This window comes from Varroa jacobsoni, unplaced genomic scaffold (genome assembly GCF_002532875.2).
Source record: "Varroa jacobsoni isolate VJ856 unplaced genomic scaffold, vjacob_1.0 scaffold_1424, whole genome shotgun sequence".
NCBI lineage: Eukaryota > Metazoa > Arthropoda > Arachnida > Mesostigmata > Varroidae > Varroa > Varroa jacobsoni.
The window spans coordinates 99,278-124,210 of record NW_019214326.1 but is presented as its reverse complement, the minus strand read 5'-3'; the positions used below and the strand labels follow the sequence as shown (position 1 = coordinate 124,210).

Sequence of the window (24,933 nt, the reverse complement as noted above, 5' to 3'; positions counted from 1 at the left end):
TTATGGCTAACAGTATAATATGTAACCCGTCGCCAAACTGTAATTGGGTACGCTTAGCAAACTCTAACTCATATATTATGCTTCAGTATATCTACTAACAGCTCTAGTAATTATTTTTTTTTTTTTTGCTAACAATATATGAAGTGAAATAACGTATAAAATCGTATTTCCTATACTGGATAGGTTTATAATTACTTAGCTCTGGGTCAATTTTACCCTATTTTTTGCAAAAATGTAAATGTATGTTCTGCTACCACTCAAGGAGCTATGGGCTTGACGGAAATCTGTATAATTACTTTTTCGTGCTGAAAATTATTTATTGATGAGTTTGAAAAGCTAATAGACAATTGCGTTTTTATAAGCCTATAAAAAAAACTTGCAAGGCCCCCGCCGTCGGCGTGTTTCGTTTACGACGAATCCTTCGGTTGGCTGCGATGGCTATTGAGCTGAGGCCGGTTGTTAAACGACCGAAGTTGCGCGCGGCCAGATCGAGCGTCGAACTATTTTCGTTAGACACGAAAAATGGTTATTGTTTCGGCTTGGTCTTGCACTGTTCCAGTCCACAGTTGAGCGTAGAAGATTCTTGGAAACGTTGAGCCAATATCATGCTCACAACTTAGCTAGCGTTGTGTCAAACTACAGCGCTGGAAAAATGTTTCTATTTTAAATTTTGCCGGGTTTGCCAGCATAACAACGCGTTACAAAACAATTAACGAAGCCAATCAAGGGCCGACACAGTGTGTAAACCTGTCACCCCAACGGCTTGGACCGCTGTATCGAGATGATTGGAGGTTCATGGGCGAACATAACATGTATTTGAATACTTCAAGAGTTAGTCATACAGTACTAATGCTCTATGCACTGCGTGTACTTGGAAAGCCTTTGGCTGGAACGGGACGAGAAAAATAAACGCACGTACATACACGAATTCCCTATCAACTTTCTTCAAACTTCAGTACTCTCTCAGTAATACAATAATTGGCACTCAATACTTCGTAGTACTATTAGGTACTACAGAATTGGTTTGGCCTTCATCAAGGTATAACACTTGAAATAGGTTCACAAGAGTAATAATAACAGTAATAACCGGCTCTTCTTCCTTGCCATTTTCGTTGTTTTCCGAGTAGTCGAATTTTCCTCTGTTTCCGATCTAGTTCATTTAGGGACGACAAAAGCCAGTGTCGGATCTTGATGAAAGTGAACAAATGGAAATTTACAATGTCATTTTACGGAGACACACATTTAACAAGCGGGGGCAACAGATATCTGTTTGCCCATCGCGAGAATCCTAAAAGTGCATAGACCGTACGAACCTCAATCAATATTCCTCCTCCAGTATTCCAATTACTCCTGTACAAAGTGTAGGAGCGTAAAAGTATCTTTAAAAAAGATACTTTTACGCTCCTACGGACAGTGAGGACTTTATTTAAAAAGTCCTCACTATCCGTTCGTCCAATGCCTTCAATACAACGAGTTTTTGTAGCTTCTTTTCCTTCTCCATCTACCGCAAATGATCTAATCAGATGAGGAAAATAGCAGTAATAATTTGATCTAATAATATATAAAACCAGATACATGATTTAAAGGTGACCGTCAAGTGTGTAGGTGCATTCGATTTCAGCAGTAGAGTATGGTTGAAATAGGTGTAAAAGCCAAAGGTGACTCATTTTGTAAATTCTTCATGAGATGAAGATGTTTCCTTTAATTTTTTCAATGGTAACCTTTTCTTCAGATGCTGTCATTGATATGAATGCTCGTCAATCATACGCGTGCGTTAATATACGAATTTCAGGTATTGCAACTATCCACAGGAAGTGGTCGTTCGCATGGAGTCGAAATGTCGCATTTGCAGAATTCAGATCTTGTCTCATCAGTTTTGTATCCGTAAGTGTTGTTCAACGAGGTACTGCACCTTGCTATTTTTCATATTTGATCTTTACGTGAGATATTCTGAGATCTAACGTGATTTCCGAAAAATTCATTTGTGAAACGTGCTTCAGTAGTAGTCGTAAGCGCTGACATTCTGCGTCCGCTTGATCTCTGAGTCTCTCTCGTCAAGCAATTATTAGATCTTGTTCTGTTTTTGTATTTTCGGGCATTATTTTCAGCGAGTGCAATGGACATTTATGTAGGATCTATCGGCGCGAAATCGCTCGACATGTCTCTTCAGAGCGCTAAGTGGCATCACCTCGGGTAAAGTACAACATAAGAGATAAGCTTAACTTTATAGATAAATAGTACTTAGAGTGCGCCCAATACACTCTTTATTTAAAGTCAATTTTCCTCTTACATAATTGTTTGAGCCGATTTACTTTCTATACACGCTCTACGACTAACGACTCATAAACGCCACCTATCTTTTACCCATGCTTTTCTACACATGGGATGGCGTTATTTCTTCGAAAAATCAAAGGCTTTCCGAAATAACTGTTTATCGTGTATATGATAGTTATATCACTATCTATGAAGCGCTTATGATTCATACGAAAAGGTAGAGGATTTTGCGTTGGACTCGAAACGCCGTTGTCGCAACTCTTCGCGTAATTCCAGAGGAATCTCCGTTCTAAACAGACTCAACGCTTAATCTTATGTGATACTTGATTTGGCTTGTGTAAAGCCAGCCATAAGCTGTGCTGTTCAGGTGCATAATCAGGATAATATAAGACAGGTAAGTTATAATAAATAAAATAGTTACCTACATAGCTGTCGCGTTGGACTTGCTTTGCGAAAAAAATCGTTAGCACACGTTGCACAAATCAAGCTCGCGTCTATCTTTCCGCAGTTGTTTAGACCCTGTAGCTAATGATCACGTACTTGACGTGGGTCGTTCTCTCAGGTAGCAAAAAGCTGAAGTTACGGCGAATCGTATAATACACAAAAATGTGGTATTCTTTAGGGACTAGTGGGAGATGTCAGCTTGACACGACGCTCGTCTGAACGTTAAAAACCGACATATTTCGTATGCCATATAAAGTAGCGACTGTGCTATGCATTGGGCATAACAAGGCAAATAATTGTATACAGCTTGAATGATAACAATTTGAGCCTTTGCTTACATACAATTAATCTACAAGTTACAAAAGGATCTATGTACAATGTAAAACTTTTCCTCCTGCAGGAGACGTTCAAAATCATTACCATTCTAATCAATACATTGCTGAGTAGCGATGGGCTATTGATTCATAAATTTTGATAGACATTGATTTGCTGCTGTGGCGCATCCTTGTTTATTGTGGTTTCAACATGTTGCCGTATAGTGTTCATGTTTAACGTGCTCGTACGGGAAAGAGCTGACTGGTCCAGCGACTATTGGCAGGATCGAAAAGATTTTCGACGCCACGACCCGGACCAGTGGGTGTCGTGCCGTATTCGCATCACACCAATTAGGTATGTTCGGCTTTCTTTGTTACTCGTGACAAAGGTCATAATGCTGAAAGGCACAAATTCAGTAGAAACGGTGCAGCAGCTTGTGTCGATACCGTTTGCGTTGGCACTACTAAATGTGCCGGTTTATTCTGTAACACTGTTTATGCTATTGCTGACAACAAAATGCATAATGACATCATTAGAAATGATGCGACTCCAAGGAGAGCGATAAAAGGAGCGAACGAGCTTGTTTTCCTTATTGTCTTTCATCGCGGATAGTAGCTAGCAGTCAATAGCAAACGAGTTGTTATCGACACGATTCTCAGTATGTGCGATCCTTGACAGCTCGCGCTAAACTTGGTCACCTCTGGCAAGTTACCTCGACAGAGAAACAAAGACAACTTTCATGAACGCAGTTCTCATTGGTTGTGTCGAGTTGAATTTGCTTTAGAAACGGCCTTTTTTTTTCTTCGAACTTCCTAGCAGTTTATCCAGCTCGTCGGACGTTTCGAGTATGAGTGAACGATATCTACTTTCTAAACTTCAGACTACATCAGGCCACTCGTAGCAAACAATCGTTAAGCTGCTTTGTTTATCGAGTAACTGAAACGTGTTGTTCTTATATGGGCGTAACAATACACAACTACCTAAAACGGTGAAAAGCAAGCGATAAACGATGGCTGGCTTAAGCATATCGTTTCTACAATATATCGTTTAATTTTGGTCGTAATTTAAATCTGTGTCTAGAATTCGCTTTGCTGTATTTTTGGGAAGAAAAATTATTTCGCCTGATATTCTTAGGGGGGGGGGGGGGTGAGAAGATATTCTTGAACAAATTTGCTTCGAGGAATCAAGGTGTACTTTCGTTGATGGACAACATCTGCCTGGCTGAAATTCAGTCTGCTGCCATCAGTCAAGCTATCTAGTTATTGGTGATGTTGGTTCTTGAGGATTTCAAATACTGCACAGAGATACAGAAACAACACATTCCTTTTATGCTACTATATAATTCACCGAAACGGAATACAGGCGCAAGAAAGAATAAAACCAATGGAGTAAAACGATAAACGATTGCTTAAGTAAAGGCGATGACCGCAACGCGCTCAGTGCGCAGAACCTGTTTGCTACTTAGCCTACAGGTTTTGGCACTAATTGGGGGTACTTTGTACCCTGTTACTGAAAAAAATTGACTTTGTTATTATTATTGTTGTTATGAATTTGTCTCGCTATGCTTTCGAAGAGAAAGAATTGCAAGAAATAATGTCGAGGCTAGGTCGGCGTATGAATGAGTGCTTTGATTCTTAAGGTTTTTCATACCGTGTGAAAAAAAGATTTAACCTACTATACCTAGTTTACGTCCGTATTTTCCGAACGGACCAGCTAAAGACGTTTCGTTCTGCTTTAAAAATTCCCATTTTAGACAAGACATTATTATAACTACTATAATCAGACAAATATTCCGAGGTCATAAACATGGCCGATTACACAACGCGTTAATGGAAACGTTGATTTTGAGTTTATTGTTGTTTTACTTTCTGTTTATTCTTCGCGACCCTGCCTTCTGCTTCGTTACGATCAAACTGTCTGCAAGTAATTAAATGCAGAAGACGTGTTTGTTCTGCTTTAAAATCGAGAGATGCGTCTCGGCGAGTCCCTACTTTGGATTGTCGTTCCGCAGAGAACTTGAGTGTGTATGTACTTACATATTTGTTTAAAACACAGTCAGGTCCTTCCCAAATGCGTACTTGGATGGTACCATTCGTAATATTATTGAGCGCAACTGCTGAGAGGTGTCTATACTAAAGCAGTCTTTTTTCGCATACGGTTTTATTACGTTAAGATAATCCTTTGCCGGATCCTAATGAAATCTGTTAGAATATATTATAGTTGCCTATTTAAAACGCCAATCTTTTTTATTATTATAATTGTTTTCTGCATCTAAAACCAGTTGGCCACTAGAAGTGAGAAGTTGGTTTTCAATAAGAAGACTTCTTAGTCATCCAACCCGCGCAATTATATCTAGTGGCCAAATGGACCCGCCAAGAAGATCTCGAAAATGATTTCTATTCGTAAACATGATAGCCCCGAAGCTTTCGAACCCATTAGCTCTGCTCGTAGAATGCGATTCCTTTAGCAAAGGCTCTAGGGGCTTGTAGGTAGAGTCAAAAGCCTATTTAGCGCCTACAGATGACTATTTAGCACCTTTTAAGGCAGCTCGGTTCAGCTTAACTTGCCAAGCTCGCTTAGACCTTTAACTGTTCTAGGTTCTCAGCTTTTTCACTTCAATAATTACCTGTCTAATTGAAAAGTAATTGGCGGATATCTTTAACGTTGTCGGTCAATGTTAATATCAGTGAAATTAGTATTACAGTCACGTCTTTTTTTTTTTTTTTAATAATAACTACCGTGTACAATATCAGAGGTTCTATCGAATTCTTCTTTTGTAGGCATGCTAAACTGTGTGCGTGGCTTTTGCAAAAAACATTTTCACTTACCTCTAGCCTTGCCCAACTGGCATCCATCTGCTCGAGGCTAGTTAGGACGATCAGTACTGAAAACAGTCGATCAGTACATCAATCAAATTGGCTCAAGATACGTTTAAGGTTTACGTCAGCTCACGTGACAATATATACGTACACACACTTATAATTGCACATGCACATATAGTGAATCGAACGCAAAAAAGTAAATCAAGTGCGGGAAAACAACATATATAAAGCTGACAGAATAGAAACATAATGATGAAACATGTGTACGAGCATACCCACACGCATTAACACGTACAAACAAAGTGAGAATTATAAGTTTGCACGTTACTTTGCGTAAAGCGTAGGGGTGGTGGCGTGCCCGCTAAAACGAGTTTCTCCGCATATCAGACCGCTGGATGATAAGCCGTCGAAGCAACGTCCCTGCACCTCTGAGTACTCAGCCAGTTTGTCCCACTGTGGAATTGCAAAGCAGAAGTTGCGTAGTAATCTTAACTGGGCGGCACAGCATCCGGAAAATCAGTTGGACGCCGCAGTGGTAGTATTATTATTGGCCTTCGGCTCGGCGATCATTTAGCAACGAAGCTCCTGCTCGACGTTCCATTTCCGAGGAGAATGAAAGCGTCATACAAAACATGTGCATGGAAACGCGTACAGCTGTGCATGCAATGGTTGTCTTTCTCTCACCCAGAGGTGGCCGGTACGGTTTAGGTTTGAGCTGGCTATGGCTAAGGGAAAAAACTGCAGACCTCTCACATGAGGACAGAATGCCAGCAGCACGTGAGTGACAGGGCAAAGGCAATATTACAACGAGTTTCGTTACACGTTCGCCGGATGCTAACAACTTAAAGTAACTCAAGGTTCAAGACTATACACGTCCATATACGTGTTCCATAGAGGCTGAGGCTGCTGAAGCTCCTGACTTGAACCAAATTCTAAGAAATCGGGATGCGATAGCCTGTCGTTTGATCCGAAGAGGTCCGATTCGCACCATGTAAAAACTTTAAACGGACGCACACCCTCGTACGTTTATCCTATTGATTTCGTGCTTATTTATACTTGGCTGCCGTCACGGTTTTCTCGTGTGCCTTACTCTGTGCCGTTTATCCCTATGAAAACTCCTTCTTCCACTTGATTTAGCACTTTGAATGTTTGCTGTTTTTATCGCCACAGGGGCAGAGGAGTCTGTGTATCGTATCGCGTAACTAGCTACTACACTTGATGATATCAGCGACCAGAAGCTAATCAGGTTCGGGAATAGCTGGAATATAGTTCGACTACCAATCATAAATAATAGCCAGGGAAAAAGTAGGCAAAATGACCCCATGAACTCTGCTGGCAACTACAGATCGAGAATATAATTATCAATACGTAAACAAAAGAGATGCTTAATAATATTTTTAACTATGAATATATTCACTGTAGAATATATTTTATTAACCATACTTAGCCACGACTTAATGTAGGGATAGGTGACTGCTAAAATCGCATTCGCCCCTTTACAAATTGCCGTGTAAAATAACGATATAGTAAAAATACTTTCTGCGAGCCACTTGTGAAATCTGTGCCGCCAGTAGTTCGATTCATCAATTATCAAAAGGATCAAAACACATCGCTTCTCAGCAGGAGTATCAATAATCAGCTCAAAAAACACATGAAGGATCGCCATAACGTCCTCCTGGAGGTAGATGGTCGATGGGTATAATTTTATGCTCTTTGCGTCTGGGTTTGTTTATGGACGGAAGTCATAGGGGGGTAAGCATTCGCGACATCAAATCGCCATAGGAGAACGCTTTTCGAATAGGTTACGGTTGTGGTGACGTATAGAAGGGCACGCTGCGAAGTTGGACTGGCAGAGATACAAACTAATCCCCTGAATTACTAAATGCCTTTAGCACGGCAACATAGCATTGCAAGGTGTTCCTTGTCGTTTACTTCAAGGTGTCGATGTTTCAGAATGACGGTGAAATAAATTATAAAGGGAACTACGTAAAGAATATTATTAAGAATCAGTGGTTAATGGCACAAAAAAGTGGTCGTACATAGCTGTTTTCAATTTTACTGCCTTCGTTTAAAATAGGCCGGCAAATCGAAATGCAACACGCCGTAGAGTTGTGTAACGAGCAGCCGAATAGAAAAAGCCCATCAATATACACAAATTGCAATGGAAGCTGGTAAAAGCGTCTCTGGAGTAGACTATAATAGGCTATATAACGCTAGGCCACGTTCACTTGAAGCGGACAATTGTCTTCTATTTGACAATGGGAGCCTAATAAAATAATAATACGGGAAGCTATTCACAAATTTGCAAGTCGCATGAGATTCGGCAAGTATCGTTTAACGCCATTAATGGTAACCCATACATTCATCTGAACTGGTTTGTTGGTCCCATTTATTTTACTTTATGGCCCGTATCATAAATATCTGGCGTGAGATTGCTACGGATTTGAACAAGCGTGCTACGGATCTTTGAAGTGACCATGCTGTTCGTTCCTGCATTACACTGTGACTAGGCCTGAGGCGATTTATCACGCCTATTAACTTCGTGTGTCTCATCCGATTCCAACAGGACCAGGTTAGTTAGGCTAGCCATGGCAGTGATTCAATTGTAGAACAACGCGCTCATTGAAAGCCCTTTGTGCTACCTACTGTCATAATTAGACGACAATGGGGCAACGTAAGCCGCTTACAGTAGCATTTTGACTCTATTTTATATAGCAGTCTAGCTTGGTATTAATGAGCACGGAAAGTTAAAGCAGTGAGACGAACGGCCTGTATTTGGTGACGCCTATCCTGCTACTACGTATTTATCTCTTCGTCGTAGCCGTCGCCGTTTTTACTGTTGTTGCAGCCATTATTGATTACTACCCTAACGGACAGTTCCGTTGTTTTCCGTTTTGCAGGGAAATCACGCTTGCTGATAATATACACTCGGAGTACAAGAGTCGCGAGCTCAAATCCGTTCTTGTCGATGCTGTAGGAGAATTCGTAAAGTTGCTCGTGCACGGCTGTCACGTAAACAAGCACAACGTCTACAATCAGGTGAGAAAATGAAAGTTCAATCACTCCTATTTGCCTTATCGCGTATAAAAATTGCTTCGATGGCTTTCCGTCGTAATGTCATGTGTTGCTTGTTTTTCAGGTCGGAATCATTGCGCTGAATATCATTGGAGATGATGATCCACTCGTGAAAACGTCTGATCCAGGGGTAAGCATAGCCTTGTGCAACAACTGTATTTCAAGTGCGTCAATACTTCCTTGAGCTTTCGACTCAGGCGTTCCGTCTCTCCCCTAAGCTATTGTTCGACTGAAAGTTAATAGATTATTCACTGCTAGCTATATAATTTAGACTGTATTGACTGTATAAGTGAGGTATATTCCATCTTATTAGGAAAGTTCAAAAACTACGGGATAACTGTGTAGGACTTCGCTTTTGGCTGGAACGCAGCCAGCCGTCTGATAGAATGCCTACCGGAGGTAAAACTCGAAACATAGAAGATAACTGTCCGTGGGTATACTACAAATTATACTGAAGCAATCAGAGCTATACGAATCCTCAAGTAGATATATTTTCTCCTATATAAATAGATTGTTCGGCATGCAGTAGTAGTATAACTTTCAATACACTTTCAAATCAGGTTAAAATTATTTTCATTGAATTAAAAGGGAGATAAGTTAATTTATGCAGATGAATTGCTCTTGTTATAAAAGTTGTACTATTACTATAGCAGTCGCTATTATTATAACAATTATTATCGATAATGTCACAGTTAACGTTACACGTCAACGGCTGTCAGGTTCCAATGTAACAAAAACAAGTATTTAAAATCAATACATATGCATCTTGTTACAAAAGCGGTACTATGAGGAAAAATTTCAATTCAATACATGCTGAAGCTAAGTCAAATTTTCCGAAAGCCGTTTTAGCACAATTTGGAAAAACGACATCCAATCTGGTACAACATAAATCTTGTATAACTGATAAACGTAGTTTGAATTTTTCGAAATACTTCCACGGCTCTCTTCTCCAACGGAGTAGGGTAATTACGTCGAAAGATGAAACTATTCTTCTATCTTGATCTCATTCAAGCTGCCAAATTTGTTGTTTCTTTATGCAGTGAACTGACTTTGCTTCTTTACAAAAATTGATAGCCAGGCTGTAGAAAGTACACTACATTAATGGGGTACTTTATATAGGGCCCTTAAATAGTCCCCGTGATAGATTAGTGGGTAAACATATTTGCCTATTAATTTTAGGGACACGTGGTCTAGTTCCAAGCGCGAGCATAGAAAGACATCATTTCGTGCTAAGAGCCAGCTGTCTGGACCGGACGTAAAACTCGTAACATAGTGGCTCCTTAAACATAAAAGTCTTTTATGGTATCTAGTGATTGTGTACTATGTTCATCGTAGCACCACCAACCTGATCTTATCTTCATCGTTCGTATCTATATGAAAAAAAAAAACAAATAAACCCCAAGTAACACTGTGTCATTCTTAAAATTTTGCTTTCCTCTCATTTATCACTGATTATTTATAGAATCTTTTTTGTCTGTTGCATGTCTCTGCAAAACTCCGTCAGAATTACTTCGATGCAGCAGGGTTCCTACAGGCCGCGAGGCAGCCTTTATTTGGCACACTAAATACAGCGTGGACGAACGTATGAGAGCGTCCCCGCGACTTACACCAAACTCCTCAGGAATGAATTTCTTTTGCTTCGCTTCATTCTTGTCGTCTTGCACACTGAGTCTATACATAGATACACATACGGACATAACAAGCTTATACTGTAGTATCGGAACTTTCAATATATCTAACTTCTGCCTGACTGGTCGGCTTAGGCAGCTGCAAAGGCGCTAGTCCTGGGCAGTCATAACTTCGAAGATATGCTGCGTCTGCGATTGCATTTCCTGTCAAGTGTTCCTAGCAACCAGCCGATTTCGCAGGTCAGCTAACGGTGACATACATGCATATTTGTATTGTTCTTTTCCAAGATTGTGCCCATTTTTTTTATCTATCGTTTCCTTGAACCTTCTGGCTCGCCAAATCTTGATGGGTACTCAAGATGAAGGAAGGGAGAGAGTCAGTAAGTGATTTGATGACGACTACGGTTTTTTTGAGCCTGTCTAAAATTTTTGGCCTTCTCTCGCCAGGACGACCTTCTCTAAAGTTTGAGCCACGTTAGATCGGCCAATCGAGCATAATGTGCAAGTTTTTTTTCCACTTATATTGCGTATATGTGATATACATAAAAGTGATAACAGCGTTAGCTACTACAGTTCGCATCCAGTTGTTAGTTGTATACGAACTTCAGCTGACAGAATGAGTAATTAGAACTAGAAGTAGTCAACACTTTATTTGCGTAAATATTTAAACTTCTATGCTCGACTAGTTTTCTAGTAAAAAAAAATAATTTGCCGAGGCATATATATGTACGTACTGCATTCATGTACGCGAATAAGCCTCGTATTTAAAGTTTGACTGATTTTAATTAGATCGTTCCACTATAAGGTCGTAACGTGTAACGATAAGCAATATCTGCAATGGACGATTATGTCCATATATATATATATATATATATATATATCGAAATTGTACGAAACAACAAAAAGAGATATTTGATAGACGTGCTTCAAAGTGTCCACTCTGCTACCATCTAGCCTAGTCAACTTGTAACTTCGCTCACCATATTTCCAAATATTGCAGCCCTTCTGCGGTCACCACTTGGAAGCTGAAAAGTCCTGCTTTCCCTTCATAAAAGCGGATTTGCGCAGGCTGGCTACAAACAAAACGAATTTCAGAAACACAGAGCGAGAGGCGCGCCTTACCCTACAGCCCAGACGATATATTCCGCATAGCTAGCATAAGTATATGCAAGCCCAACAAAAAGAAACCCAGAACGCTAGCACAGAAATGACAAAAGGAAAGAGAGTGACACCAAGGGGTTTAGAGTGACGAAAACGCAACAAGAAATTCACCGGCTTCTATAAGCGTTCGCAGAAACTGCCGCGAAACGTTAAACGAAAGAAGAACAAAAAACGGATTTACGGTTGTGCGACGGCGGCGTGCCAAACGAGAAAAATAAAGCCTGTCTTAGATGCGATAGCGCAATGCAGTACGCTATAGCGGAAACATAAACGGCATTACTTACGAATGCCACGAATTACGACGAAACCCGGTATACCGTTGACTGGTAGCAATGCAACTGTTAGGTAATGCGAGTTTCGCGCCGAACGCAGCGAGCGGTAATAAGAGTTCGTTGTGTGGGCACGCCCATGTTACGCTAATTGTACAGGGTTTGGTGCCAGAAAGAGATTTCAATTAGTACGATTTGCCCGAAGAATTATGATGAAAGGATAATTGTGGCAAATTATTAAAAAGAAAACGGTGTTATAATGTCTTTGATTCCGGATAAGGAATGGCCCAACATCCTATTTCACCGTTGACTGCATAGTTTTTATGCAAAAATCATTGTTTTCTAGATTTGGTACAATGATTTCAAGTTATCCAACTTGTCTGGGAGCTGAGTGTTGATTACTATGCGATTAGTCATACGAGGTTTGTGTATTAGCGACCAACTTGGCCATTGTAGACATGTTACCTTCTAGCGGACTATGTTAAAGCGTTTGTGTATACACAGCAAAGAAAAACAACAGAGAGGTTTTCTGCTAAGCGTCTTGAGAGCTCGGCTTTCTAATATAGATCATGTCAGTGAGTATAATTGACGTATTGACACATTTTAACAATGGAACGATGGTATCACATTGCCCCACTATTAGGATAAACGCAACGATTTCCGTTTTTATTGCGTTAAAGGCTATTAGTATGGCTTGCGGAAAAGTATTGATCGCTATGATCTTCTTAGCTGTTGATGGTAGAGGTTGAAATCCATCGATGTCTCAGACGAGAGCGACCTATAATGTACATCACCTGTCTACTACAGGAAGTGTAGCTTCACGGTGTCAGCCCTGTCGCAGATTGTGGACCAAGATGATTTATTTGCACATTATCCATATTTTTGCACATAGAGTTTCGGCTTTCGTTGGGTGTCTGTAGGGTTTTGCAGACTGAATTACCAATCGAGTAAATTTTTTAAGTTAATTCGTGGGCTTTTTTTCTAACTAGCTCTCGTCAAGTGATGTGGTTCCTTGCCGACATCATGGTGACTTACGCGTCAGCCTGGTTCAATTTTTAATGAACTTGTCTTCCGAACTGGTCAGCCACTACGTGAAGAATGCGACAGAATTAGCTTCATTTTATTCTTGATAATGCATCTTGACCATGGACAGCCGTTATGACATTATCTTATGGGCCTAGACAAAATTTGTTCTTTTGAGCGTGATAAAATACCAGAGAGCGAGCTTTTCCACTCGTTCTCAAAACGCTCTATCTCGACTCTTATTATAATATTCCAACATTGTCAACACATCCACTACTAACAAATACCAGCGTCGAAGTGAGACCAACGCCGATCCCCGTATCTCGTATTATGTGAGATATGTGACCTAAAAGCCAAAGTCACAAACAATGGTTAGTGGTTCTTGACAGCCCAATATATATGTATATATATCTAGTTGGTTTTATCTATCATATTGTGCATCAGTTTCTTATATATAATAATTATAAACTTGTATAGTAATTCTAAGTTTTAATTGAAAATTAAACTAGTTCTCGTAATTAATAGACTAATTTCCACTTCACACGAGAACATTTATTCAATTTCTCCAAAATTACATTTAAAATTTTCTTTTTTTGAAACACAGTTTTCTCGATGCCGAAGAGGTCGATGACGGAGTGGTAAGAACTTCCTGTATTGTTTTAACGGTAAACCTATTTCCCCTACATATGCTTATCTGAAATGGGCGAGAGTAACGGCGTAGAAGCATTGTGCTGATAAGAACGATAATTATTATTAACAGATCGACCCTATTTTTTTTTAGTATACTACTCACCAATAGTAAATTGTGCTCGTCCATAGGCTTGCGGATCATCGCATGTTACCTTAGAGAGCTAGTTAGCGATTCTCCGAAAAATAATCATGATATCAATGATGCTAACCAAACCAAGAAACAGCATAAACCATGCCGTCGGAGCGAACGACATGTTCGCTCCGACGGCATGACGCTGCAGGAAACAATCAGCAGAACAACTTCCCGCCTTTACAATGAGAAGCTCGGTATTTGCAAGTGGAAAGGCGAGATTATCTGGTCATATCGTCCTGTTATCTTTACGTTCAAAGATAGCGTGTATTCTGATAAAGGTGGACAGGATGCAGAAAATAAATAGCAATTAAGCTTCAGTGTACGATACCGCTGCAGCTGCTGTTGGCATCGAAGTCTAATCTGGAACAGCTTAAACAGATACCTATAACAATCAATAAATTTTCTTGTTTCCAGAAACGTTCGGGTATCTTAGCTGATAACCTTCACATCGGCGTGCTTTTGAAAGCAGCATCGTAGAATCGAATCCTTACGCCGCTTAGGCACTTTAAAATTAGCAGCCTGTGAGGGAACAGTGTAAGGCAATCTGGAGGCCGGACAGCCTAAAGCAGTTCAACGCATTGTGGTAGCAGCCCGAAAAAGAGGACAAAACACGGAAAAAGAAAAAGATAAACGGAAAAAATAAGTGTTCAGTAGTAAAAAAAAGCCACCATATAAGGCTGCCATTAACTTTCTACTTCTATTCTCTCGCAACGCAACCGGCTTTCCCCGGTGTAGGGAATCCCTGTAATGACACTCTTTTACGTTAGTTTGGCAAAAAAAAGGGAGGCGCCGTCGCTTGGCCGGTTTGGCTTGACGATATATTGTCCTTTGACCCTTTATAACCTCAAAGCATAGCTCTGCGATCCTATTCCAGGGAACCCCCCAGTAGTGGCAGAGCTAAAGATGGGCGTGTTTCATTTCGTGCTTGGCCAGGCACTGAAGAGGTACCGCGCCTATCACTTCCAACAGACTAGGTATTTAGAACGTGTGAATGGCGTAGGGCATGGGTGCGTGGAAGTCTGATGAAGCTGAATCGCCTTGGGGTGGGTTGATGCTCGTAAGCGGGTCTCAAACAACAGAACGTCGAACCCTTTTTGTTATGAGATGCAGCCGTTAACGCAACACTTAATAGCGGTGTGTATTGCACTAGGCGAGAATGCTAAAACAGCGATGAGACCATAGCTTTTTTTTTTTAACACAAATATATCTTCAGACGATAACTGCATATTGCAAAAGGCAAATTATTGCGGTCTTTGTTTGTAAAAAAAAAAGCAGGAAACAACAAAGAGGCTTTACTTAGAACTTTCGTTTCTGGATTTGCATGAATATCGACAATTGGGATGTTCCAACCCCGCAAATAATAATTAAGCTATTATAGTAAGCATGTTTGTTTGCGGAGTAATCATATTTTCGGTGGTGCGTAAGACCCTATTACCTTGCTTTTCTCCTCCATGTTATTCAATAAGCTGCAACATAATCGCCACGTTCTATCGTGATTGCAGTTCATTTTTCGCCTAAACTAACTACGTTAGCTTCAAAATACGATCGTAGGCAACGTTCGTTTACTACGGGCAATTGCGATTATTTGCCTCCACCAGGTCCTTCTCTCTACTCCCCTGTGATATGTCACGTGATTGTGTCATCATTGTCTACTTCCCATAACCACGTGCCCGATAAAGCATATTTAATCATTTCGTGTCATCATCACTTTTGTTTATATTATGTAAGCTTCGCCTGTGTTCATTTGACGTATTCCAGCCGCCAGGCCCAAACTCGATCAGAAAGCAAATTATCTCAGTGTGCTTAGTTTGTTCACGGCCCTAGTCGACGGCTTTAGTACTAGCCCACCAAGAGGCCTTGTATCGTTTATTCCTGCAACGCATTTATCCCGGACTGCATTTGGGGATGTGGGATACTTCCCCTGCAAGCTGGCTGGCTGGAAATCAAATGGCTTACGTCTTTTGCTAGCTAAAGTAATCGAAGGCGCTTCTGGTATCAACTCAGAGGGAAAGCCTGGCAAATGTACTCGCTCGATGTTTTCTTACTGTTGTAGAAGGGGTGTTTCCGGCACTGCCCATTGCAAGCAACGGCAACAGCAGATTACATCGAAAAAAGAAGGCGGAATTCGAGATTCTGCCGTACCTTCGCTGCGGTTAACAAGGCCGTTTTTTACGGGAAGCACCGATTTGTGGTAAAGCTTCATAGACTTTGAGATGCTTATATTAAGTAACGCCGCGGTGACAATAACCCCCCCCGGAAGGGTTGTCGATTTTGTGAGAGAATAAAGACTGGAAGAAGACTGAAGAAAAATGGCCAAGGTTTATTTAAAAAAAACTGAGATTGATTGATTGATTGATATTGCACTCACACTTCCTATCAATTCGGTCACTGATGATGGTAGGTTATTCGATTTATTTTCGTGCTTCAAGATTCATCAAGCATACGAATTAGGCGTGCCCGTTACGCTAATGCGTTCCTTGCTTTCATTGTATTAAAACGCAGTTTACTAAGTAGTGATAGCTAAAATTCAAGGGCTATAGGGGCGTTCAGATAAATATTGTGCGCCCTTATGAAAGCAAATGGAACACTAAGAGCCCTTTGTTTGCTCTGAATGTTAGATAAGCGTGAAAAGCCGTCCGATTATTTCCAAATACTTGTTGATCGGAGAAGCAACGAACAAACGTGACTTGATTGATAATGTTGAAGTGAACTTCAAAAACCTTAACAGCATCTCTATAAAGGGATAAATAGAAAAAAGTCACGGCATAATCCACCTGTACATACATATATTGGCGCTGATGTGCTTCAGTTTTACAAAATACGATATAATGATGCTTTTTTCTCCAACTTCTATTTTAATTAGCGTAAATTCAACTTGCCTCAATATCATGCTTAACTTACATATCCCATTGCACTGGTAAAGTTGCGATTATGCTTAGGGGCGACAACGGTAGCCTTGGAGTGTCAATTGTTTCTGGAGCTTGTGAATTGCTTCTTTCGTTATGTGTGTTCGGGTATCTTCCGAATTTGATACAAATTTTTAGATAGACGAGCAGTGGCGTGAAACCAAGCTAAATTTACCTGTATTATTCTGAAGTTCAATGTTCGCTTTAGCGCGAAAATGGCTAGCTCTGTCGCCAAGCCAAAACTGTCTCTTCAAAAGTTTAACTTCTAGCTATATAATTCAACGTATGGACCTAACTTACTGGTCACCTAAACTGCTTGGGATTCCATTGACGACGGTCGAAATGATTCTCAAGAAATTTTTGCAATTAGTACATGAACTAGGAATGTGCCGGAAAGTAGAAACATTTCCAGAAATAAACTGGTGAAAGAATCTCCGTTTTATATACGAAATGATCGTATGGTGCTGGAAAAATAAGGCACATGTTGTTAATACAAAGTGAAAACGTTAATGTCTCATCTTCGTAAAAAAAAAAGTAGAAATATACAAAATAATATTTGTTTTGTAATTGAAGCAAGGCAAAAATTTGATAATTCGTCGAGCACCAATGCGCGAAATAGGTAACGATCATACACGTGGTAGAAGGTTTCATCGTTGGATTAGGTTTCTTTTTTCGGTTTAATGTTTTTTTTCTTGAAAAATGTTGTCTAAGCGTATGAGCGAAGGCGCTTTTTGGCATTAACAAACTTAGTTGCTCCAGTATTGCAGAGCGGAAACTCAAATGCTTAAAGTTTACGTCTAGAGCTGCCGTTAAGTTTAACGTCTGGCCTCTAGCGCAGAAACGAGAACGCTGACAGAAGTGTAAGCTTAGAGCGCTCTTGAAGACGCCGCGTTTTGTGATAGCGTATGTGCAATTTTCAAAAGTAACGATATATTAATCGTAATACGAGTAAAATGTGTGTACTTAATGTGTGGAATTACATCGTTGGCAGCACACATAGCAGGGTGAACACACGTTTTATATTTACGTGTTCTAGAGGCTTATGCGAAACTTCAATGCCGCATCTACTTTTAGCTAAGTATAAACCTAGTCTAATTTTTTGAACGGATAGGTCTCTGGCCAAAGAAGCCAGAGGTTGCGGCTTCAAATCTTAACATGAGGCTTTTTCTACCAAATAAAAAAAAACCATCATATTTAATTGTGGTTGGCTCCATGCTATTAATGATGAAGATGCACACTGCATTACTAAAGTTCTTCGTCATACGATTTCGTAACGTCTCAAATTAGGTCATTGAGCAGTAACAATGAGCGATAGAATCCACTAAACGTGTCATTAGTTTTAAGAATATAAATTAGCCCATCTTATAAGGGTGCCGCCTACTTAATTTTTCAAACATAATGGCAAACAGTAGAAGTTAAGTTTTCGCAATTAGGCCACTTTAAACTGTATTGTTAATCAATATCAAATTATTTATCTATACGAAAATTAGACAGTCGTAGTTCAAAGAAGCATAATCGTACGTGAATTGCTCAGCCCTTATTGATTAGAGTATTTCAAAATTAGGAGCCGACAAATCGGCCACCAAATTCATAACAGGCTTTTCTTGTAAACCTAAAGGGGGCTAATCCCGCCAAGTCCCTCATGTAAAGCTTAGCCCCAACTAATATTAATTATGCTTTTTTATAGGTCTGTTTAACCAGTGAAACATAGGTTTAACATACATTACATTTTTTCTTTATATTACAGGCAAACTGGCAAAGCATTATTAAAAGGTACGCGTCAACGGTACCTTATCTACTAAGATGTAGTGCGAAAATATTTTTTACGAGAAATACCAATTAAAGTTATTATAGTTAGATATGGCAATGGACTGAAGGCACCAAAGAAGCTTACCTTTGACGATAACGTGGATTTGTAGTCGAGAAAAGAACAGGTTCCCAATAAGAAAAAGTACTTTGAGAATAAATCTATCTTTTTTTAACGAAAGACTAAACAGAGAATAACTGTAAGCTCACTTTCGGTTCATTATACATCTAGCTATATCATTAGCTCAGGGGGTGCACTTTATAAGCCGCCGTTGTTAAGGCAGCAATACTAACAAACCTTACACTACTAATAGACCTTTGTTATTTTCTACGGCTCATATAGAAACGAGGAAATCTCACCGATGGACGACTTGGCCTTTGATATGTACGTCGACGGAGAGGTCGCTCAGATTCTGAGGAAACTTGAGCACAAAAAGCGGGACGCGATCAACGGTACGTTGTATACATCGACAATTTCATAGACGTTACGGAACGCCAAATGTATGGCCGTCACTAGTATCCTCCTATAAAAGTTCACTTTCGTATTTGTCCTAGTAACCACAATATGACCTAGCAATTATTAATATGAGTGAATAGCTCGAGCTGGCTTCCAGATGACTCTACTCTAGCAAGCCAAATGTTTTTTATAATGTTCTTCGTACTCGACTGTGCATCATCATGTAGTAGCTTTGTATGGTGGAGGTTTCATCACTATGTAGTTGCAATCTTCAGGAATACTGGTAACCTGTTACTGTTTACTCAACCAGCAGCGATAATGTTCTCCTCAGCTGGCTGAATATAGAGGAGGAAGCGATATGAGCTTCGCACTTAGAGCTAGAAGTAACAGCAAGGAACCTTTGCAATATGCGCGTATTGATCCCCGTTTACTTTCGTCTTCGCTCACGTTCGAGCGAACTTTTCGATGTGGCGTTGTTGTTTGCTACTGAATCGGTCCTGCAGGCAACGACGGTCGGTTGTTTTTTGCGCCTTCCTTTTCATCCATTGGTCATGGAGGCATTCGTCGTGTAGCAAATGCAAAACAGACTGCATTTGAATATGATTCATCAAGAGCAACAACAGACGACCTTATAGAGTCGTATGCCGAAGGAATCGTCAGAAAAGGGCCGAGTTTATACCTATTCCTTCACCATTTCAAGCCATGTCGATCTAAACACGCAATGCAGGCCCTTACGTATACTATGATATGCAAGCAAGTCCGCATTCGTCGTCTGATCACTCTGCAATATTAGCCCAACCTATTTCGAGTCGGCGACGCCGCCTGCTCAACCTGAACGGATACCTGTTGGAGCGTAAAGTGGCGTAATTTGTCAGTGCTTGCTCTTTTCTTTTTCCACAGATTTCTTTTCAACCCGTTCGCCAGACTCGGTGGTTCAGTGGCGCCAATGAGGCTGGGCAGCGGAACATGTAGGGAAAGCACATAGAAACCCGTACAATAGTGGCGTCTCAGTAAGCCAATTACTCTCAATTCGCTACGGGGAACAGGGAATCCAACAAAAATACTCAACGCATGAAAGAGGCAGGCCCTGCGGACGTAATTCTACTGACAGAAAAGATTTGCTGAGGATAGTGAAATAGGAAGAGAAATAAAAAAAAAATCAGGCAGGATTCACAGATATGAAGTTTCTCGTATGAGAGTGAAAGACTGTACCGGGAACGGGAGGGAGCCAGGAAAATACGGTTGTGAAAGGGGTAGAAAAGTCTAGTTCAGTGAGAAGCTGTCGCCGAAAGCATTAGCCGAAGTCATTAGCTGAAAGTGTTGGCCGGCTATATTTAAGGAACATTTTAGACTGTTATTTGTTCTCCCGCATATAAGTATTCACGTAATAAAAGTGATCCTTAAAACGTATAGTGTAAATGAACGTCTGAGGAATATATACGCATTATTAGTCGCCATATTGAACCAATCAAGGCTAAAAGTATCCAAGCTCTTAGCCTGTGGGTAACCCCCTGTCTAATGATATACTTCCTGACGTTGATCGTTTTATGATTACAGAGGAACGCTTTATCTTCGCCAAGAAACTCAAGCATGCTATCGGTGAATTACAAAAGGTATGAGTCGAAAAGGAACTGCAACTCGCTTGTGCTTTATTGCATCGTTTAACATTTCAAATCAGCCTACTTTTCCTTATTACGTTTCTCGCAGTGCGGAACTATCATTGAGAGATTTAGCCACTCACTAGACCCTAAGTATCGACCACTTCCTATTAACATAACGTTGTTATACAACTTCACTTCGAAGCTGCTGAAAGTAGTGGTAAGTTCATACCCATATGTTAGTACAACATCTAGCCTAATCGATATTCGCAAATGGATTACAGGTAGGCGAGAGGTTAGCTAAAATGATGATCGACAAGCAGACCGCGGTGGAAACTGAAGATTTTGATCGAGCGCGACGCATCAAGGACGATATGCAGACGTATCGCATGAATGCATATGAACATCTGCGTCTCCCAGAACTTATGGAAATGGAGGGGGTGAGTAGTGAATAGAAAAATAAAGGAAACAAAAGTAAAGGCTAGTACATGTTTTGAGTCCTCCTGTCTTTGCGTTCATTAAAATTCTGAATACGATATACTTTGAAAAGGTCGTATTTTATCAATACGATTTTTTACAGATACAAAATCTGAAACAAGTAAACACATCTTCTGTGAACCAAAACACTATTGACCAAAAGGCTGATCGTTCGTAAGGAACGAAAGCTGCAGCAGGACAACGAATTTTTATAAAATTGACAGCTTTTTGACATCAAAATTGAAGAAAAGTGAAGACTCTGTACGTTTCTGATTTAGATCATTTATAGCTAATAGAACTGGATCGTATTTCGAATGTAACATTCTCTCTTGATATTAAATAACTTTCGAGAAAATCAAATTTGCTCTAATTCACTTTTTGTCGTTTTTAAGTTATGCGGTGTTTCAGCTCGTCATTAATAAAATTCTCTAAGTTGTTTCCCTTGGAAGATTGCAGTAAAGCATGCAATAAAATACCTGTAAAAAAAAAGTACGTCTGCTCCTTCTACTGTTATTTAAGGACGATTGCCAACTGATGAGCCGGCTGGCACATATGTAGGATTGACCAGCAATGATTGCGTCCAGACAATAGTACGAGGATTATCCTGTTGCTACACTAGATAATTTAGATTAAGGGCGTCGTGAGAATGATGAGCTAAATCTATACAGCTAACTTAAACTTTCTAATCTCTACAGTAAGAGAGTACTTTACGTTTTACCTATCTGCTACTTCCACTGCGTACGAAGTAAGTACCTAAAAGGAAAAAAACAAAACGAGAGATTGGAGTGAACCCCTTGAATGCGAGTAGGCCACGTAGTAAATCGAAATAGTCTTAGTCATGAACCTCAGAACATCTCTTTGGGCAAGAAGTAGATTCATTATGGCGAGCTCGCTTTTTTTTTGCTTCGTGGTCATTGGATTAGGTTGCTATCTTATTAACATTATTATTCATTTGTTTAGACGTCCAAAAGATAGCGTCACCTTTTCGGTACGAAAAGAAGACACGAAATGGAGCTGAAAACTGCAGAAAAAAGTTCAGCCATTGCGGATAAGTGGACCTTGCGAAATGTTTAATCAAGCCACTCGTTTGCGTTCGTTATCTTCCTTTACGACCCAAAGCCTGATTTAAGCCGGTATTACTATGCAGAAGTTAGCGGAAATAGCGGTTGGACGTCAAGGGTACCTGGTGAGCTTTGTGGCTGGGAAAAACTATAAGCAATCCCCACTTTTACGCGTCCCTCACCACGTATATGCAAACTTTTTTAATAGCGGTTTTGTCTAATGGAAGGTAGAGGCGAAGGAACAGCGCCCCTCAATGAATCCTGCATTAGTGAAACCTATCCCGAACAAGATGCGTTGATTAGCCCACCCCCCACCTCGGTCTATACGCCTGCGTTGCTTTCTTGCAGGTTTGTGCTTAACATAATCTCTACAAAGCGGCCCTGCAACTGTGCGATAATTTCAGGAGTGTACTGTGTAGCTTGCTGCTGGTCGGATTATCTGTAAATACTTCATTTGTGTTTATAAACATGTGTATGTTCTGGCTATTCACATATATCCGCCATGGGCCCGAGGGAGCTAATAAAAGGCGGTCGCGACGGCCAAGGGTGACCAGTGGGGGCATGGATGCAAATTTTTTTTGCCGTTCCAGAGGTACTGCCCGAAGGAAGATTGAAGGATTCGTACAGCGCTGATAGCGGCGATGGTGACAGAAGCTGCAATATTCGTCAAGTACACAGTATGTTGGCGAGCAGTGGCACACATAAAACACGATAAGGAGTGCTCGGCACGCGACGCGACGCTTGTTTACAAAACCGATTATTCTTAGCTAGGACTTTCTCTTTAGTTAGGATAAGCATACGAAACGAACAAAGATGGTTCTTGAAAGACACTGAATGCTAGTCAGCGTCTACTGCTAACCAGGTGCTATTATCGTGTGATACAGAAAAATGATGCTTTAAGGACCCAGCGCATGTTTTGACGTAGCGCCTCTTCTTAAAGCTGACGGCAAAAAAACTACAGGATAGGAAGCGGGCGTCTTTAAAAAGAGGGCGCATGGCAAGACTTAGCTGGTAATGCCGATTCAAACCCGAACAGGGTCAGGTCTGGGTCTGCAACACAATTGCAGATTATCTCAAATTCTGGAGGCTAAATCTATCCCGATCGCTACTGTATCGTGATTAAACGTGATTAGTCTGCTTCACTCCACAGAAAATCACATACTACTACCTGCTATTAAGCCATTCGTCAGACAGAATTATTTTTATCATTGGTACTTGTTTTCCTAATGCTAAAAATGGTACCCTTCGTAGTGTTACAGTAACACAAAATCAATCGGACCTAAAAACAAAAGGCTTTCTCGAAACAAGTATTAACTCTTTGCGCTATATCTGTATTGAATGTTTCGAAAGCGACGACAATGGTAAAAGGCAAAGACTAAGCACTTGGCTAAAGCTTTGCCACAATTAGAATAAACCTCCATGTAAAGTTTGAAATTGGAAAATGAAAAAATGCCTTTGTACTAAAATGCATGCATAGTTATGAAATTCGTACTGCGTAAAAAAAAAAAGTTAAATTGTGCGTGGTGTGGAAATGCACACAAGAAGAAAAAAACAAGTCGTTATTTGTGGATCTTTACCTGTTGCGTATGAAGCTGACACATTTCCAGTCTACGTGTAAAGCCCCTGTGGCATGCTTCGGCCGATACAGGATGAATGTGCACTTAGAAGAGCCAATACTAAAAGCCGACACTTTAACTATACCCGAATATAGAAAACCTATCAAATATATACGAACACATTCACTACGCAAAGCACAACCGGTCCTATGTCCTGATATTTTTCTCGTAATTTAAGGACCACCGCAAAAGACACAGAACTCCTCATATTCGCGAGGTTTATATAAATTAGTTGGCGTCCAATAACAAGCGGTACGAAGCGAAAATTGGAAACGCACGTAGCTACCTTCGGATACAATCTCTGTGAGTTCAAAAGTAAATTGCTCTGCGAGGAAGCGTTTACAGATCAGAATTATTTTTGTACTCTATTATTGTAACTCATATGCTCAACGCAGCGACAAATTGACCTCGCTTTGACGTCTCATAGCGCCTAATAGCATCGCCGGGTATCGGTTTATAGAGCATAGGGAAGGGGACGGCACAGAGTTTCAATGTCATTTTCTTCGATGACATACTATTCGTTACCATTACAGTACAATCCGGAACGGGATTCCGTCGTTCCTGGACCGGTGCCTTCGCCAGAGAAAGGTGTCTCCACCGTCACCGCAGGCGGTCAACAACAAATTAACATGACCACAACAACCCACTATAGTAAGGTACGTTATCTTTTGAGAGTTTAGAAGCTAATGTACAATGAAACAAACAGCTATGAACAAAGAGACTTTAATCAATTCAGACATTTTTCTCTTAGGCGCTTTTCGCAATATCAAACAACGCGATCATACGAAATTGAATTTCCTCGGCTGGAACATTGAAGTACTTACGAATATCAATGGAAAACAACAACTTTCGAAAATAGTTTGCTTAAACAAATAACCCAAAATTCACCTTTGCTGAAAATACTGGGGGGTCATCGGCTATGGCAAACATGCCTACTATCTTCCTTCCATTAGTAGTCGTATATTACGGTGCGTCTAGTGCGTTTTGGAGCAAGCGAGCTTTGTCAGTTACAAAGTGATCAGCTGTTGCGTGCATGGCTGGTCCAAACTGAGAGGACAAAAAGACGGGGATGATTTTTACTAACATCCTAAATCCGCTTGAAGGCATTGTGCTACACGGCCTTCAAAGCAAAGGAAACAGGGAAAAAAGCTCGCTAGAAGTTTTTCCCGCCGATAAAT

General features: G+C 40.4%; 1 protein-coding gene across 1 annotated transcript in view; it reads left to right on the top strand.

The window, feature by feature from the left end:
- The window catches only part of LOC111269919 (centrosomal protein of 104 kDa), an 83,650-nt gene that overhangs the window by 24,740 nt on the left and 33,977 nt on the right, over positions 1–24,933 (top strand). The window contains exons 2-10 of the mRNA XM_022849844.2: positions 1,793–1,884; positions 2,109–2,193; positions 8,756–8,894; positions 8,995–9,060; positions 18,488–18,513; positions 18,890–18,999; positions 20,561–20,616; positions 20,886–21,041; positions 24,289–24,411. Coding sequence (XP_022705579.1) covers positions 1,793–1,884; positions 2,109–2,193; positions 8,756–8,894; positions 8,995–9,060; positions 18,488–18,513; positions 18,890–18,999; positions 20,561–20,616; positions 20,886–21,041; positions 24,289–24,411 — 853 coding nt within the window. The remainder of the gene's footprint in view (positions 1–1,792; positions 1,885–2,108; positions 2,194–8,755; positions 8,895–8,994; positions 9,061–18,487; positions 18,514–18,889; positions 19,000–20,560; positions 20,617–20,885; positions 21,042–24,288; positions 24,412–24,933) is intronic.